General features: G+C 38.4%; 1 protein-coding gene across 1 annotated transcript; it reads left to right on the forward strand.

The window, feature by feature from the left end:
• Window positions 1-224: 224 nt before the first annotated feature.
• LOC143618364 (tetraspanin-8-like) lies at window positions 225-13695 on the forward strand. The gene is given in 3 exon segments (XM_077090612.1): window positions 225-289; window positions 291-621; window positions 13253-13695. Coding segments are annotated over 3 exon segments (705 nt in total). The 3' UTR covers window positions 13562-13695.
• Window positions 13696-19716: the final 6021 nt, after the last annotated feature.

Below are 19716 nucleotides of genomic sequence, written 5' to 3' on the forward strand. Positions count from 1 at the left end.
AAGGTTATGACCGGACATATAAGAACTTCCTTTAAAGAAAATATGAAATAACACTAGGGGCCATATAAAAAGTAAAGTCAAAGCCTAAGGTAGTATTCAGAAAACATATCATCCACAGTCCACACCGGTAACACAAAACCCAGCTCATATAAACCCCCCTTTGACTTATCATCATCTTTCCATCCACCAAAACCTTTTGTTTTCAGAATCCACTTAACTCAACCATGGTTCGATTCAGCAACAACCTTGTGGGCATCCTGAACTTCATCACCTTCCTCCGATCCTAGCCAAGGCACCTCCGAATGCGAGCGCTTCCTCGACAAGCCCATCATCGCCCTCGGCGTCTCTTGGCTCCTCTGGGTCTACCTCCTCGTCATGTTCCTCTTGATCCTCCTGCTCTTCTGCTTCACCATCTTTGCCTTTGCTGTCACCAACAAAGGCTATAAGGAGTATAGGCTGGGCGATTATTCCACCTGGCTGCAGAAGCGGGTCAACAGTGACAAGAATTGGAGGAAGATTAGGAGTTGTTTGCAGGATAGTAAGGTCTGCAAGACCTTGATTGATGATGGCAACAATACTCCGCTTGATGATTTTAATAACAAACATTTATCTGCTATTCAGGTATTTTATTTTATTTTTAATATTCATTTTCTAAGATCTAAATTTGATATTCAAGTAGGTGTAAACTGTGTCAACATCATCAATAGGTTGACTTAGATCTAACTTTTGCCAACGTTTTATTATTAAAAAATGATCAATAGCTCCTCTTTTGTTTTTACAAGTGTTTCTGTTTTATATGCTTTTATTTTTAACTTTTCTATAATATCAACTATATTATTAATTTTGTATAATTTTAAGCTAATTATATTGTGGTGGAGCTGTAAGGACGGGATTTGGTGCTTCATGTGACCAAGGTTCGATTCCTACCCATCATTTGATGGGAGACTAGGAAGTAGGTGTTGGATCGATCCTTGAACTGAACTGGTTCCTCGGATCATAAGGCGATTGTATCCCGTTGGGGTAAATCTAGGCAATAGCCCACTTGAAGGATTCGTTGGCTGATCAAGAATTTTTATTTTTATTTTTCCATTTATCGTTATAATATATGTAGACTTGAATTAGGATAAGAGAATTTTGGAGTTTAAAAACTAAAAAGTAAAGGAGTGTGTAATAAAAGGTTTTTTTTTTGTTTTTAATTATTTTAAATGACTATATTTGATTTTTGATACTTTGATAGGGCAAATATGGTGTTATAACTTATGTTTGGGGTAAATAATTTTTGAAAATTTACTCTTATTTATTTATTTTTGGTTTTTTGAAAACATTGAAAACGGACCATAAAACTGGTTCAACATGTTTTAATGAGCCGACTGAACTGATTCCGGGTTAATTAGGCTTGGCCCCATTCTAAAATAATTGGCTTTGATGTATATAACATCATCAAAAGGTTTATGTGGGACTTGTTATGATGATTAAGTATTTGTTTATGCAACTGCTCCTTTTTTTAAAATCTATAAAGTAAGTAACCTTTTAAACTGAAAGATGACTTTTGCCTTAATGGATGGAAAAAAGTGTGGTTGGTTATAAAATTGAGTTATTTGGTAAGCAATGTGAATTCTCAGCCATGATGGACTTGGTGGATTTTAGTTGACTTATAGTTGGTCCCGATGTTATATAAAAAATTAAAAACTGAATTTGGATCTTGTTTCTAAACTAGTTGTGCGGAGTCTGAACTCGTTGTTTAACTTAAAAGAGCTTGAACTTGGCTTGTTTCTAGCTATATTTCTATAGCTCAATCTTGGCTCGGGTTCAGCACATTATTATTATAATTATTCTATTTATATATGTATATGTATTATAAATATATATTTTACAATGACACACTATTATTTTATAATTTTTATTCTAATTTAATATTGCTATAATAATAATTATTTTATAATTAAATAGAAGTTATATAAATGCATGTAAATATAGGTTTGACATGTGATAATATATTATTTAACTATTATTATCCTAACTTAATGTTTTTTACAATAGATTTTATTATTATTATTATATTATTAAGTAATAATTATATAAGAGCCTAAACAAGCCCAGTATGAAACACCTGCTTGGTAGCATTTATTACATAAGCTTTGTAGGACCGGTTCGGGACTCGGTTTCCCAACGATTCACGGGGCAACGTGTTAGAGTGCGGAATCCTCTAACACGGCGATTTGGTGGTGATCAACGGACACGAAGGTACGATTCCTAAAGGGGTTTGACGCCTAGGATTGGAGGAAACGACCAAGTACACGAAGAACGCTCGAGAGTGTTTCGAGAGGCTGCTGCTTCACTGATTTACGTGAATGTGAGTTGTGTTAAAAATCCTGTGTGAAATTTCCTAAGTAACGTTTATATATCGAAGACTCGTTCGATCGAACCAGATCTCATTCGATCGAATGAGATCTGGTTCGATCGAATCAGTGACTGATTCGATCGAATCAGCTTCGTTTGACATTTTCAGTACGTTAACTTGGTTTCACGATCGTTGGTTTCTTGTTGAACCAACCTGATAGAACTGGGGACATACATGTGACATTTCATGTCCTAACAAACTCCCCCTTGGAGCCAGTTCTATTTGCTTGTAATCAATCGAGTTCTCTTGCTCGACCGTAACTCCCCCTTGGAGTTATCTCACTCTCTCTTTTCTCAAAACTAGTGGTGCATACGTTGCATCCACAAACTCCTTTCTTCATGGAGTTCTCTCTTTACCAAATGGTACAGTCAGTCAGACTTACCATAGGTTCCGCATATCCTGAGACGCTGTCAATTGGAATTTTGGATTAACATTTAAGCACAATTGTATTAGATTTGCAAAATTGACATTAAAGCATAATCTATCACAATATTCCAAATCATATTTCATTCAATTCAAAACAATTACAACCAGAAGATTTAACTTTGAATTACAACAAGAAACAAGATAAATGATAGACATGACAATTAATCTTCAGTTTCTTGGGCATACTTCTTCTGTTGTTCTTTCCAATTTGATCCTGCATGCATGTCATAGGCAAAGCAAATCCTAATGACATTTCTGTACGTTAACGCTTGCTCTATGTCTTCGGGAGCGTAAAGAATCTCTGTCTTGTACAACGTATAGACATCCTCCCTTGACAAATTTGTGAGCCACATTGGATCAAAAATACGAATTGTGCTCCAATTTCCATTGTCATTGAGCACAATAACTGCCTCATGCAGTTTTCCATTATAGTACCAATGCCTGAATGATTTGTAGAAGTCCTGCTTCATCTTTCTAAGAGGAATCTTCTTCATTGTGAGTGGTGGCATGTACTTCAAAATAACTTTTGGCCTGTTGGTGATCGGATCGATCTCCTTTTTGCTTAGATATCTCTTCGGCCTTTGTGGTGTGATCATCTTCCATTTTGTGTTGTACTCTTTTCGCAACACATTCTGATAATACGTGGCAAATGGAGATGAGTTGGCGTATAGCAGATCAAGATAATTCAGACGGTTCAGATCATGAGTAGGAAGGGTCTTCAAATCAGTAATACGTTGAAAGTATTCAACCCCCCTTTTTCTCTTGACAGCTACGCAGTTAAGATCCTTCAGACATGCCCAAGCGATAATTTCTCCTGAAGTTCTGCGACCCTTCATTTTATATGACGTTGTATGAGGAATGGTCGGCTTCGCTTGTTGTCTGGATCTTATCTTCTCAAGAATAGCATTGAATGCTTTCTTGCATTCCTCGGTTTTCTCTAAAAATTCGGCTTGATCCGCTTCAGAAGGCTGTTCCATATTGTTTGACCTTTCTTCAGCCTTTTTCTGTATTTCCTCCTCTGTTACATTTTGGAAGAAACTTGCAAAGTTAGGAAGATCGTCATTTTGAGACGTATAGTATTCAGGATACTCTTCCTTTGACAAGTCTTCCATTTCAACGTCATCAAATTGAGAGGGATCGACGTGTGAGGGATCAGTGGCCGTAGATGATGATGATTCAGGTGTAGCAGCAGAAGAAGACGTTTGTTCTGTTGGAGGCAAAGCCAGATACTTGCTTGTTTCTACGTTGGATAACTCAAACATTTGTTCCAATTCTTCTTCTGTGAAATTATGAGAAATTTCACCTTCTTCCAAGTCTCCACTTGCGAAGTTTCGCTGCTCATTTGGATTGTCCAGTAGAAACGTGAAAAATTCTGCTGCTGTTTTTTATTGCAGCGGTTGGACATTAAACGGATTATCATCACCTGTTTGATTAAACAAACACAATGTAACAACAATTGTAAGTAAACATATGTAATATCATAAACATGAAATACAATATCATTACATATGAAACTGAGTTTATACAAAAATCATCATTTAACAAGATTTAACATTTAAATCCTCACTACATTCACTCAACTCACTCTTTAGTACCTTCACCACCATCATCTGAAGAGTCAAGTTCGTCTGTGTCCACATCAACATTTGTTGGACCTTCCAAACGTAGAACATCTCCTTTCAGTTCTGTTACTTTCGCCTCAAGGCTTAGATTCGACTCTCGTAGTTCCTTGATAGAAGAGCCCTGTTCGGCGACAGTCGCATTCAGCTGAGTGTTTTCAATTCTGAGCATGTTGTTTTCGGCTTGAAGTTTGGCAATCTGCTCATCTTTCAGTCGATTTTGCTCTTCTTGCCGTCTATTCAGCTCTTCTTGCTCAGTCTTGAACATGAACATCTTCATCATTGCCTTGTGAAGATCAGCTAGTTCTGTTGCAACCTGAGGAGGTATAGACATTTCTGGTTGAGGTTGAGTAGTCGGTTGTGGTGCTGATTGTGGTGCTGGTTGCTGTGGTGGTGGCGGTGCTTGTTGAACGGGAGGAGCAGCAGACGAAGTCCCAACTGATTGTAACGGTGGAGGACGTGGTAGATCAGAAAATAGACTACGATACTTCCTTGTAGCCTTCTTCTTTTGCCTCTTCGCAGGCCTTTCTTCGCCCGCAATTATATCGGCCAGTTGCTCCTCGGCCCTAACCTCACCAGCAAAGTGCACATCCGATGCACTTGCTTCATCACCAGCATCCAGATCCTCAACGCTTAAGAATGAATCAGCCTCTTTTTCGGCATCTGTTCTGGTGTCTGCCGGTACCCGCCTCCTCCTCAGTGTCAGACTCGTCGCTGGTTTTCTGATAAGTGAAGTTCTCGACGTCTGAATCACTGGCGGCTTTCCTCCACTTCCTCTTCGGAGGAGCCTTGTAAGACTGATTTGCCACGTGCCCAAAACACCTTTTGTGTGGTGGCCTTGTGGGGCGATCCTTGTATGATTTTAATCGGTTGAGGGTTTCGTTCTTCATGTGGTCCAGTTTCACCACATCACCCTCATTTTCTTTCAGTAAACCCAGAGCTTGACTATCGACGATCATTTGCGCAAATCGCGGGTACTGTAGAAACTTCTCACCCGCCCCTTGTTTTATTGTAAGATTCTCCACCATATGGTTGAAGGTCATCTGCGAGAAGTTGTAGGGGCGGTTCATCACTAATGCAGCCATTGTAAACTGCATGCTTTCCCTCAATTTATCAAAACTTGTTCTTTGAGGCCCTAAGCAGTGCATCACCACGTGTGCCAGATATTTGAACTCTGGACACAGATTGGCTTTATGGAGTAGACCGGCATTTAGGTCACCGTCGTACTTCATTCTGGCAAAACAGCCTCTGGTTCCAGCAGGATGTAACACAATAGGATCTGAATCAGAATCTACAAACCCACAGACTTCCCTAAGGATTTGGGCAGATATAACAATTTCGTGCCCTCTAACAGTGGAGCGAATTACCGACGGCACAACTGTTTGGACGTGCGTGGCATTCCTCCAGAATTCCTGTTGAACTGACATGACGGGTTCGACTACCCTAGAGATAGGTCCGTGAATCCTGGACCGTTTCAGAAATTTGATCATGGTTGCAAAGTCTTTCCCATGGCTTGCCTTTTCGTCAAGAAAGGCTACAATGTTGTGCTTGATTGATGTTTTGAAAGGCACAAAAACTTCTGCAACTTCAGCCATTTTATCTGCAAACATAAACGTGTTAGAACGAACAGATATCGAAAAGACTGAATGCGTTTAACATTTTCAAACTTTCTGGACTGGTTCAATCGAATGAGTAATGATTCGATCGAATGAGCTACTCATTCGATCGAGTGAGATCTAGTTCGATCACAGACAGTCGAATGAGATAGATTTCACCTTTGACCTCTGATTCGATCGAACTACTGACCGAATAAGTCTCATTCGATCGAACAAGAGACTCGTTCGACCGAATAGTCTGATTCGACTAATTCAAACGGCAGCCCAGATTTTGAAGAATCCCGATCGAAATTTTCGATCGTTTAAACGATACTCAACACACAGATAGCATCGATTGTAGTTTGTGAACATTTATCAACATTAAATTACAAGTTTTAACGGTTAAAAAGAGTTTATTGATTGTTTCTTTCTAATGTCCGAGTCCGAGAACAAATCGACCAAAAACTTGATCAAAACACGGTTATAATCCAAAAATTCTTACATATTTGTGATGTACGTGAAAAACCGAGTAAGATGTATGGATCAAAACGAGGGATTCGCGAAAACGATTTTGAGAGCAATTTTCTGGAATTTTTTTTCGAACTTTTCTGACCGATCGAATGAGTCTGAGTATTTATACTGTTTCTGGACTCATTCGATCGAATGAGATGTCATTCGATCGAATATGATCTCATTCGATCGAATAACATTCCTATTCGTGCGAATAACATTACATATTCGTGCATGAAAGAAAGAAGAAGTGGCAAGAAAACCCAAAGATGGTTGTGCCTGATACTTTTCCGTTTGTTTACTAATGTTCTATGGTCTATATGTTCTGTAGGAACTAAGCTCTCATTATCGGAAAATGTCTAAGAAAACTAACCAAGTGTCAAAAGTTTATGTTTTCTTGCAGGTTCAAAGGCACCACGATCGATTGCGGGGAATAAAAAGTTTAAAAGTTTATTTTTTCAAAGTCTTTCCCTCATTCGATCGAATATGTGGCTATTCGATCGAGTAAATCGATCGAATGAGCCGATTCGATCGAGTCAGTTGTTGCGAGAATGAGAGTTGTTGCGAGAGACTTATTCGATCGAATAGACTCACATTCGATCGATTGGTCCAATCGAACAAGTCCTGTGAATCGAATGAAATCTCATTCGTACGACTGAATTGCCATTCGCACGAATAGGAATGTTATTCGATCGAATGAGATCATATTCGATCGAATGACATCTCATTCGATCGAATGAGTCCAGAAACAGTATAAATACTCAGATTCATTCGATCGGTCAGAAAAGTTCGAAAAAAAAAAATTCCAGAAAATTGCTCTCAAAATCGTTTTCGCGAATTCCTCGTTTTGATCCATACATCTTACTCGGTTTTTCACGTACATCACAAATATGTAAGAATTTTTGGATTATAACCGTGTTTTGATCAAGTTTTTGGTCGATTTGTTCTCGGACTCGGACATTAGAAAGAAACAATCAATAAACTCTTTTTAACCGTTAAAACTTGTAATTTAATGTTGATAAATGTTCACAAACTACAATCGATGCTATCTGTGTGTTGAGTATCGTTTAAACAATCGAAAATTTCGATCGGGATTCTTCAAAATCTGGGCTGCCGTTTGAATGAGTCGAATCAGTCTATTCGGTCGAACGAGTCTCTTGTTCGATCGAATGAGACTTATTCGGTCAGTAGTTCGATCGAATCAGAGGTCAAAGGTGAAATCTATCTCATTCGACTGTCTGTGATCGAATTAGATCTCACTCGATCGAATGAGTAGCTCATTCGATCGAATCATTACTCATTCGATTGAACCAGTCCAGAAAGTTTGAAAATGTTAAACGCATTCAGTTTTTTCGATATCTGTTCGTTCTAACACGTTTATGTTTGCAGATAAAATGGCTGAAGTTGCAGAAGTTTTTGTGCCTTTCAAAACATCAATCAAGCACAACATTGTAGCCTTTCTTGACGAAAAGGCAAGCCATGGGAAAGACTTTGCAACCATGATCAAATTTCTGAAACGGTCCAGGATTCACGGACCTATCTCTAGGGTAGTCGAACCCGTCATGTCAGTTCAACAGGAATTCTGGAGGAATGCCACGCACGTCCAAACAGTTGTGCCGTCGGTAATTCGCTCCACTGTTAGAGGGCACGAAATTGTTATATCTGCCCAAATCCTTAGGGAAGTCTGTGGGTTTGTAGATTCTGATTCAGATCCTATTGTGTTACATCCTGCTGGAACCAGAGGCTGTTTTGCCAGAATGAAGTACGACGGTGACCTAAATGCCGGTCTACTCCATAAAGCCAATCTGTGTCCAGAGTTCAAATATCTGGCACACGTGGTGATGCACTGCTTAGGGCCTCAAAGAACAAGTTTTGATAAATTGAGGGAAAGCATGCAGTTTACAATGGCTGCATTAGTGATGAACCGCCCCTACAACTTCTCGCAGATGACCTTCAACCATATGGTGGAGAATCTTACAATAAAACAAGGGGCGGGTGAGAAGTTTCTACAGTACCCGCGATTTGCGCAAATGATCGTCGATAGTCAAGCTCTGGGTTTACTGAAAGAAAATGAGGGTGATGTGGTGAAACTGGACCACATGAAGAACGAAACCCTCAACCGATTAAAATCATACAAGGATCGCCCCACAAGGCCACCACACAAAAGGTGTTTTGGGCACGTGGCAAATCAGTCTTACAAGGCTCCTCCGAAGAGGAAGTGGAGGAAAGCCGCCAGTGATTCAGATGTCGAGAACTTCACTTATCAGAAAACCAGCGACGAGTCTGACACTGAGGAGGAGGCGGTACCGGCAGACACCAGAACAGATGCCGAAAAAGAGGCTGATTCATTCTTAAGCGTTGAGGATCTGGATGCTGGTGATGAAGCAAGTGCATCGGATGTGCACTTTGCTGGTGAGGTTAGGGCCGAGGAGCAACTGGCCGATATAATTGCGGGCGAAGAAAGGCCTGCGAAGAGGCAAAAGAAGAAGGCTACAAGGAAGTATCGTAGTCTATTTTCTGATCTCCCACGTCCTCCACCGTTACAAGGAAGTATCGTAGTCTATTTTCTGATCTCCCACGTCCTCCACCGTTACAATCAGTTGGGACTTCGTCTGCTGCTCCTCCCGTTCAACAAGCACCACCACCGCAACCAGCACCACAACCGACTACTCAACCTCAACCAGAAATGTCTATACCTCCTCAGGTTGCAACAGAACTAGCTGATCTTCACATGGCAATGATGAAGATGTTCATGTTCAAGACTGAGCAAGAAGAGCTGAATAGACGGCAAGAAGAGCAAAATCGAACGAAAGATGAGCAGATTGCCAAACTTCAAGCCGAAAACAACATGCTCAGAATTGAAAACACTCAGCTGAATGCGACTGTCGCCGAACAGGGCTCTTCTATCAAGGAACTACGAGAGTCGAATCTAAGCCTTGAGGCGAAAGTAACAGAACTGAAAGGAGATGTTCTACGTTTGGAAGGTCCAACAAATGTTGATGTGGACACAGACGAACTTGACTCTTCAGATGATGGTGGTGAAGGTACTAAAGAGTGAGTTGAGTGAATGTAGTGAGGATTTAAATGTTAAATCTTGTTAAATGATGATTTTTGTATAAACTCAGTTTCATATGTAATGATATTGTATTTCATGTTTATGATATTACATATGTTTACTTACAATTGTTGTTACATTGTGTTTGTTTAATCAAACAGGTGATGATAATCCGTTTAATGTCCAACTGCTGCAATCAAAAACAGCAGCAGAATTTTTCACATTTTAAACATTTGGTATTTTCTGGTTTGGGAGTAGTCGGGTTTGAACTTACCTTGGCATCATTTGACGTCTCTGCCATGAACGCAAAGTAAAGATTCCCTGCTCTTTCCAGAAAAGATGCAGAAGTTGCTTTTGACAGTACTTCGTTGACTTCTTCAACAGTAGCAGCTTCTGCAGGAATTGTTGAACTTGGAGATGATTGAGGAACATTTGACTCTTTTGCTTGATCCTCCTTAATCTCCACTGATGACACTTCAGCTTCATGCTCTCCTTCATTTACTTCAGTAGCTGGCTCCTCGACAATGTATTCTTCATCAGTTGAGGAATCATCAGACCCAGATTCTGAGTCTTCATCCACAATGTTGATGTCAGCCATGTTAATGCTGAAGTTCCAGGACTCGCCTTCATCACCTTGAGCAGCAAGAGCAGTTTCATTGTTGATGTTGGCGTTGTTTGCTGCTGTTTGATTCTGAGGGACCAGTTGTCTCTCATTGTTGACATTTGCAGCGGCTGCAGCAGGAGTAGATGAAGTTGAAGTAGTTCGGAAGGGATATTGGTGACCTTCCCTCTTTGGTTTAGAGCACTCCTTGGCAAAGTGACCAAGTTCGCCACAGTTGTAGCATTTAACTTTGGTTTTATCAAAACCAAACTTGGATTTATTATTGATTGAAAGGGCTTGGCCTGTTTTCTTAGCCCACTTTCTAGCCCTACGGAACGCGCTGCCAAGTGCCCACATTATGTCGATGCGTTCCATATCGTCTTCATCTAGCTGTTCATAGTCATCGCTGTCCAGATGACTGTTGCCAAGTTTACCAGCCACCATTGAGCTGTATGATTCAATTATTGTGCCTAACGTTGCCATATGTTCTTTGGCAACTTCCACCGTTACCTTTCCCAAGCCTTTGGTGTTTAACGTTGCCTTTTCAGTTGACTTGGGTCCGGAGTTAGAACTTGAATTTCCGGAATTTGATGTTGGTGGTGCAGAAGATCTCGTTTCGGTCCCCTTAGATTGATTTGACATTGAGGAGACAAACGCAGTCTTCATTGGAGCATGGTCATTTGAATCTGACATTGGTGATTTTGACATGTACAGCGACTTGTCAGATGTTGCTCTGGGTTTCCTGGAGGATGCTCTTAATTCAGCATCTTCCTGTCTGATTTCTTTTATAAAGTCAGAAAGAAGAATCGTCTCCAGTTGATGACTTCTTCTCATCACAGTCAGGAAGGTGTTCCAGCTTGTTAGGAGTCCTTGAGCGAGACATCTAACCTTTTCAGTCCCTGTTGTTTTGACATTATAGGACTTTAGCTCTGACATAAGATGATAGAATCTTGACAGCAACGATTCAATGTCTTCGCCGGATTCTGGACCAAACAAATCAAATTCACGCTTTAGCTCCCGTGCGTGAATTTCTCTAAGCGACTCAGATCCTTCGCATCGTTCTACCAGTGCGTTCCAAAGAGTTGACGCTGTTGTGAACTGGTTAAATTGATGGAAGAGATCGCTGGAGAGAGCTTGAGACAGTAAAGAGAAGGCTTTCTTCTCAGCATCAAAGGCTGTCTTTTGTTCTTCTGACAGCCTAAAGTAGCTCAGGCTTTCACCATCATCGTTTGTAGGATGCACCCACGTTGTCTGAACCGCTTCCCATAGTCCAGGATTCACACCTGTGATATGGATCTGGAATCTTGTCTTCCAGGTAGTAAACTCATTGAGTGCCATCAACTTTGGAGGCTTGTTGAAGCTTCCAGATTCTGAATCACTCTCAAGGATCGATTGGATCCTTTTGTTTGCACTTGAACTGGCAGACATGTTTGCTTCTTTGTTTTAAACTTTGATCTGTAAACACTTAACAAATAACGTTAGTAACAAAAGTGTCAGTCAATTCTAGTGAAAAAGTTCACTTGAAAAGACTGAAAAATAATTGAAAATTTGCTAAGTATTGAGAAATCAGCCTTTTAATCGAATGTGACTTGATTCGATCGAATGTGTTCTGATTCGATCGAATGTATTCTTTATTCGATCGAATGTGTCCTGATTCAATCGAATGTCTGACTGATTCACAGTTCTGGTCTTCTGAAGCTTATCCGATCGAATACGATCTTGTTCGATCGAATGAGTGTCCGGTTCGATCGAAAGGGTTCTGGCAGTCGAATAAGTAGGAGATCGAATGGGTGGATCGAATTGATTCGATCGAATGGACTTGGCGTAAATCACGGCGCGAAAAACTAATTCGGTCAAAATTCAAACTGGTTCGATCGAATAGAAGGCTTATTCGATCGAATGAGTTCCAAAAATACGACTTGTTCGATCGGGATTTTCGGAATTTCCAAACTTAGAAGATTTGACCAGATTTTCGGTTTTAAAAACACTAACACGAATCCTAATCGATTTAGAAGCAAAATAAGACTCTTTTAAGTGTTTTAACACTTAAACAAACAAGCAAACACACAAAAATGGATCAAACGTTTAAAAAACGAAGAACACTTTGAATGTTCTTGATAAAATCCGAAATTTTAAGAGCAAAAAAATGATGATTTAGACGTGTAAAACGAACACAGATGATTAGAATTGATTGAAAATCAATAAACCAACACTTTTAACACCAAATTTTGAGATCAAAAACCAAAATATTTGACATTTTATGAGTTTTTGATAAGAACACTAAGAACACCAAGAACAAAAACACTTGTTTTCGAAAATTTTTCAAGCAAAATATATGTTTTTGACAAGAAAAACACGAATATCACCACGAATCTTTCGTGAATCAAGAACCTGATGCTCTGATGCCACTTTGTAGGACCGGTTCGGGACTCGGTTTCCCAACGATTCACGGGGCAACGTGTTAGAGTGCGGAATCCTCTAACACGGCGATTCGGTGGTGATCAACGGACACGAAGGTACGATTCCTAAAGGGGTTTGACGCCTAGGATTGGAGGAAACGACCAAGAACACGAAGAACGCTCGAGAGTGTTTCGAGAGGCTGCTGCTTCACTGATTTACGTGAATGTGAGTTGTGTTAAAAATCCTGTGTGAAATTTCCTAAGTAACGTTTATATATCGAAGACTCGTTCGATCGAACCAGATCTCATTCGATCGAATGAGATCTGGTTCGATCGAATCAGTGACTGATTCGATCGAATCAGCTTCGTTTGACATTTTCAGTACGTTAACTTGGTTTCACGATCGTTGGTTTCTTGTTGAACCAACCTGATAGAACTGGGGACATACATGTGACATTTCATGTCCTAACAAGCTTCAATATACACCTTAAGCTCGTCTCAAGCTCGGGCTCAAGCTCATTTATGTTCGAGTCGGCTCGTTTATACCTGATCTGACCCTGAATCACAATTAGACGAATCAAAGTTGTTTAATACTTAAAAACAAGCCTTTTCATCTGATTATATATTATTATTATGTTATTTGTAGTCTGGTTGCTGCAAGCCCTCGGACACCTGCGGTTTCACCTACGTGACCCCGACTAACTGGAACACGAACACCACCACCACCACAGCAGCTACCAACCCTGACTGCAGAGCTTGGAACAATGATCAAAACATCCTTTGCTATGACTGTCAATCATGCAAGACTGGATTGCTTGATAACATAAAGAGTGATTGGAAAAAGGTTGCTGTCTTGAATGTGGTCTTTCTTGTATTCCTCATCATTGTCTGCTCCATTGGTTGTTGCGCTTTTAGGAACAACCGGGAGGACAACTCGTGGAAACGCTATCCTTAGGCTTGGATGTTGGTTTGATTTGTTTTTAAGTATATTTCTGTCGTTTTGGAGAGATTATATCTTTGTTTAGGTGTATATAATGGATCTGAGATTTGTGCTATTGGTATAATAATTCAGTTATGTCTTGAATTCTTTTTTTTGTTTTGGTTTTATTTGGGTCGATTGTTGGGAATTTTTTGGTTGTAGTGATGAGCTGAGCTCGCACTTGTCTCGATGCATGAGCTTGAGCTTGAGCTTGTGGAGTTTGAGCTCGAGCTTGTGTCTGAGCATGAGTTTGGCTCGTTTAACTTGAATGTGCTCTGATTTAAGCTCTTGTTTAGAGCTCTATTTACAAAGCTTAAGATAGTCTGCAACCTCGATTCAACTTGAACAGAGGTGCCACGAACAGCCCCAACCTGGCATAAGCGAACCGGAACCGTTAGTTATTGGGCTGTACGTGGTGTTTTACTGTTTTACAGATGGATTTTTTTGTGAACGTTTGGAGTTGAAATGGTTGGATGAATTTGTTTCATATACATGTCTGGATCGTTCAGGATTATATTTTAGTGCATTTCAGAATCATATGTGCGGATGTCTGATGTTAATGTTAATTGTTACAGACTTGGGGCTGCCAATTTATGTCACGAGCCTGTTAACACGACACGACACGAAACGGGTTTTAACAGGTTTGGGTTAGAGTTTAACATGTTTCGTGTCTTTAACAGGCCGACTTGTTTAAGACATGTTTAAATTCGTGTCCGAATAGGTTAAAGACATGTTAATCTGTGTAGATTTTTATTTTAAAAAAATAAAAATATATACACACTTAAAAGTCTTAACCTAAAGTCATACTTACAAACGACATTTCATTAATGCCCGTCTGAACCCGATATTATGTTGTGATTTACTTTTATGGTTTTTCGTTTCAAGTATGTCATGGATTTGTCGTCTTTTGTTTCAAGTATGTTTATGGATTTGTGGTTTTATGTTTCAAATACGTTATGGATTATCTATTAATTAAGACTTTTATGCTCATTTTGAAAATTTTGGTTTCGTTACACGTGTATTATTCGTTGTATCTTTAAAGTTTAAACAGATACCTTAACAGGTCTTAACATGTTAACCTAGTTACTAAACAGGTCTTAACAAGTAAACGTGTTACTAAGCAGGTTCGTGTTCTGTTTGGAAAAAATGACACGATTAGTTATCGTGTCATGTTCGTGTTTAGCGCTATAGGTTATCATGTTTTATCGTGTCGTGTTCGACATGTTATGACAGCCAATGTTACAATGTTATGACAACCCTATTGTTACAATGTTATGACTAAACATGTTCGTGTTCGTGTCTTATCGTGTCGTGTCCGATATGTTATGACAGCCCTATTACTACTGTTACTAGTAATCATTTGTATAGATATATGAATATGGTATCAATGATGTAACTAGAACCTTTTAGTTAGAGGGTAATCACAAGTTTTTATTCTCTTTCAACATATTTTTTATAAAAAGAACATACATTATATGCATCTATTTATATAATTTACAAATTATGGTGATCGGTGGGTTAATGGACCATTTTGACCCCTTGTTTCTGCCTCTGTTTAGTATACTTCAATTTGTAAAGTTATTACTTTATACGTGTTTGTTTGATTGTGTAGTTTCATGTTCACGATATTTCGCTTGTCTTTTGATTCAACTTTGTTTAATGATGGATATGGTCACTATCTCATGCTTCATATGACCTAAAAAGAGTCCTGAAAGAGGCATCAACTTCTGATCTAAAGACGGATTGGTAATCACTTATAAGGTAGTTCTTGTGAAGCATAGAACTAACCTTAAGAAGCCGTATAAGGGCTATCCCTCGCTCTATTGGCGTAGGTGGTTACTTTTCTGCTAGAGTTTTGATTGCTACAACCGTTTAGCCATACAACGGAGGGAGTCCAATAAAGGCAAATAGTTAGAGTTGGACTGATCTCCGCTTTAGGGACAACCTTTTAGTCCTTGAAAGCGAGTTCTTTTAGTCTAGTTCTTCCCATTGCCATGACCCTTAATGCTTTTAGTCAAGCTCAAGCCTATCATAATTTGGATTCATACATTTCCGATTACGATTTTCAACAGGAAAGACAAGGCCATCAAACCTCGAACAATTAACAGCACTACGGCAGGCTTATAGAACAGGAGGTCTGTTACGTGCAAAACTAAAGAGAGAGAAACTAAGAAACAGTTACGTTGACTGATCGATACCTTCATTAACGAACTTAATTGATTAAGTACAAATGATTAATCTTTACATTGACCCCTATACTATTACTAATGACAACTCGCGTCCTTACACTATTATGTCCGTAACAATACCCCTCCCCCCCAAAAAAAAATAACGTGGTTACGTGCAGAACTGAAGAGACAGTTTAGAGAGAAACTAATAAACAATTACGTCAATTGATCGATACCTTCATTAACGAACTTAAATGATTAATTACAAATGAGTAATCTTTACATTTCACCTCTATACTATTACTAATAACAACTCTCGTCCCTACATTATCATGACCATAACAAGGTGAGAAGTGAATTATGGGTCTGAGTTGGTCTAGTATGCGAATCGAGCAAGCCCCCTTGTATGCAATGATGTGATGGCGAACCTCTCATTCTCATTCAATGAGCCTACTCTTAGAAAGAAACTCTTTTCCTTTAGTTAGTACCTACAATAAGACCCGCTTTGTGGGGTTCCCTGAAAGATTAGATGAGGAATATCAGTATCTAACAAGTAAACAAGTGAATCTTATGTAAGTGAACAAAATGTTGTCGGGATGTTCGAACTAAGCAGTAAACTACTCTAACTCTTCGTTGCATAGACGAAGTCGTTTGGCAGAGCATAGCATGTCTCTCCAGCCCATTTGAACTACATATTGAAGGACAACAATGATCATTTGAGTTAATTTATTATATCTTGTTGTGATATAAAGTATATGAATATGATACGATTATTGACTTCAAATAGTATGTTTATATTCGATACGAATCTTGGGATACTAGCCAACTTTTCCACGGAGGAGAATCTTATATTATAATTCGTTAGGACGTCATTCATCCTTGGCTAAGTGATAAAGGCTCTTGATTTATAGGACCATAAAATAATTTGAGGCGTGATTTGGTAGATAGTTGCGTGTATGTCTATCACTAGAGGTGTAAAGTGTCAACGAATCAAGCTTAAAATCACTTTTAAAATATAATTTAAATGGCCTATTATATTACCAGGCTTTCAAATGATGGAATATGAAAATGATCACAATGAATGGAAGAGATATTAGTTGGATAAGCACATGAAAGTCTTTACTAGTTTAAACCAATATTTTCAAATCTTCCATTTACTTGTTGTAGCTTCTTTCGATGATATTAATTTCCAATAAACAAGTAATTGAAGTAAGTTTAAAGTCAAATTGAATTTAATAAATATACAAATTATAGCATATGTGGTATTTTATCATTTTATGTTTTTTTTCTATAATTATGAACATCGTGTTTTTAACGTCACTTTATTTTAGTGTTCAAATTGATGCTTTGAAATTAAAAAAAATGAAAATCCTCACCGTCACCCCACCTCATATATTCACATCAATGTAGTTTTAAATTAACTCATAAATTCACTTTCTTTCTGGTTTTAGTCATAGGTGGGGTGGGTGGGGTGAGGTAGGGTCCTAGGTTGGTTGTACCCTAATACGTGACGTATAGTATTATACGTAGCGTATAGAAGACATCTGTTGTACTTCTATACGTGGCATATGGTACTATACGCCGCGTATTAGGGAGTGTTTGGGGTGTATCAGCAGGACCCAATAAATTATCATATATGGGTTACATACTTACATTATTCACATAGATTTTCACATATGAATATATGATGGCGGTGATGTTTCACTTTTCACGCCATGGAAACTAACACGTGCCTACACCTCTGTGCTCCACACTCCACGCCTTTATTGCCCAGCATTGCTCAAGCAGTCACGCCATTGAGTTTTTCACGCCACCATCACCATGTTGTGGCCACACTAAGGGCGATATGACGTTCGACACCGTGTCGGTCTCTCCCGCTTTTTGCTCCCCACACTCCATGGCCTTATTAACTAGAGCTGTCATTTGTCACGTAATTAATACAAAATTACTAGAAATGAGATTTAGCAAACTCATGTTTAGGGACGTATTCAAATACACATGCAATCCATTTAACACAACAAGTTTTGGTTAGTCCCTAAGAAGATAAGCCAAGATCTCACAACATGAAGAGAATGAAATTTGGAGCAACTTCAATGGGTTGTTGAATTTTGAAGTGGCAATATTTAGAATTCTGAACTGAATAAATACATATTGAAGGTGATGTTAAGTTTAAATTATATATACAAGACTGGATGGAAGTAAATATGATAAGTTGGCTGAATGTAATTTATTTTTATTTAAATTTGAAACTAATTTTTAACCCCTCACTTTAATTATCGTTCTTTTTAACTAAAAACTATCTTTTTTGTTTGTTTTTACTTTCAATGGTAAATTTTTTTAACAAAAAATATATTATTTATGTCATTTTAAAAAATTTTAATAATTTCTTTTGGTGTGTTTGCGTGTGGTTGTTTTATTTATCGTATGTAATTTTAAATTTTTATTTATATGACTTTTATTATTTTTATTTAAATCTATTTACTAGAACTTATTTTATTTTTACATAATATGAAATAAAAAATAAGATACCTATAAAAGTATTTTAGTTTATAGAAAGAAAATACAAAAATAGGTGATTATGTGGAATATATGAGTGTTTAAAAGTAGATGTAGTGTTGGAGAAGAAATGAGAATTTTTGGTGTTTGAAAGTGGATGAGTGAAAATCTGATGTTGCAGCAGATGTGGCGCGTTTAGTTTCTTTTTACCCATCCACCATTGTGGATGCTCTTAGTAATACCGTGTCACATTTCTACCGGTATTTCAGTTTTTAAGTATTATTGTAATTAATTTATTTGTAACTTTTGTAAGCAATTTATTATTAAGTTTGGGTTTTTTTTTTAACCCGTCGTAATGCGCCGGGACAGCTGGCAAATCACCAGCGTTGAAATTCGGGTGTTGGTAAAACCCGACCGTTACTACGGTGGGTCGACGTGAATTTTGTTGGTATCCGGTACATTCGTTACGGTATACACCATTGATATAATTTGAGCGCTAAAAACTCAAAAAAAATAATTTGAGGTGGACAATTGGCCAATTGCGGGGGGGATCGGTCAGTAAACTTGCGCTTTGGTAAAACCCGAGCGTTGTCGATCACGGTCCTTGACGGTGACTCTGCGTGAGTTTGGTCAGTTTCCGTGAGGTTTGTTATGCTACCGGAACTAAAACAAAAATATGGCATTTGGTCGGTTTTCTTTACGTTCGTTATGGTAACTGAAATAAAAACAAAACAACAAAAAATATCACCGACCTATATGGTGCCGCCAAATGGCCAAATAAGGCACTTACCGCACCAAAGTTTAAAATTATATATGGTTGTAAAGTAATAGTAATAATAAAGTAAACAACGATTAGCTAATGATTATATGCTTGGTTAACTAACCCCTACCATTAAACAAGTTTGATGGGTTAATTAGTTAATGCCGTATCGTCAAACATTTCACTACACTTTACACTTGGTCTAGTAACAATAGCATATGTTAATGTTTTCTGAAAGCATTAACCATTAATTAGAAATATTGATGGTTCTCCATTCAAAAACCACAGACTGATCTCCTATTTTGGACCTAGTTAAAATTTGGATAGCAAAGCTGGCCTTTCAGCCTTCCAGATACACCTAAAGCCCTTGCCTTTTCGGAGACACTAATGAACCCACTTGAAAATCAATCAGTTATTCAGTTGATACACTACCTTGGTCCTTGGTTTTAAAAAAGCACACTTTAAGCGCGTCAAAGCGCGAAGCAACACAAGACAATGATCTTATCGCTTTTGCCTAACACAATCTAAAAAGTGCATTTGAGGTTTGATTTTTAGGGAAAATAAAACATGCTTTAAATGCACCAAAGCGTAAACCTTTTATTCATATGTCATATTTATGTTTTGCATGTTGTACCACATGCCTTTTAAATTATACGCCTTTTAGATTATACATGTAGATAATTAATATACTAAAATCAGTTATAAAA

Source organism: Bidens hawaiensis, unplaced genomic scaffold (genome assembly GCF_021521415.1).
Source record: "Bidens hawaiensis isolate Kalapana, Puna unplaced genomic scaffold, B.hawaiensis_p1.1 tig00070659_1, whole genome shotgun sequence".
NCBI classification, from domain to species: Eukaryota; Viridiplantae; Streptophyta; class Magnoliopsida; order Asterales; family Asteraceae; genus Bidens; species Bidens hawaiensis.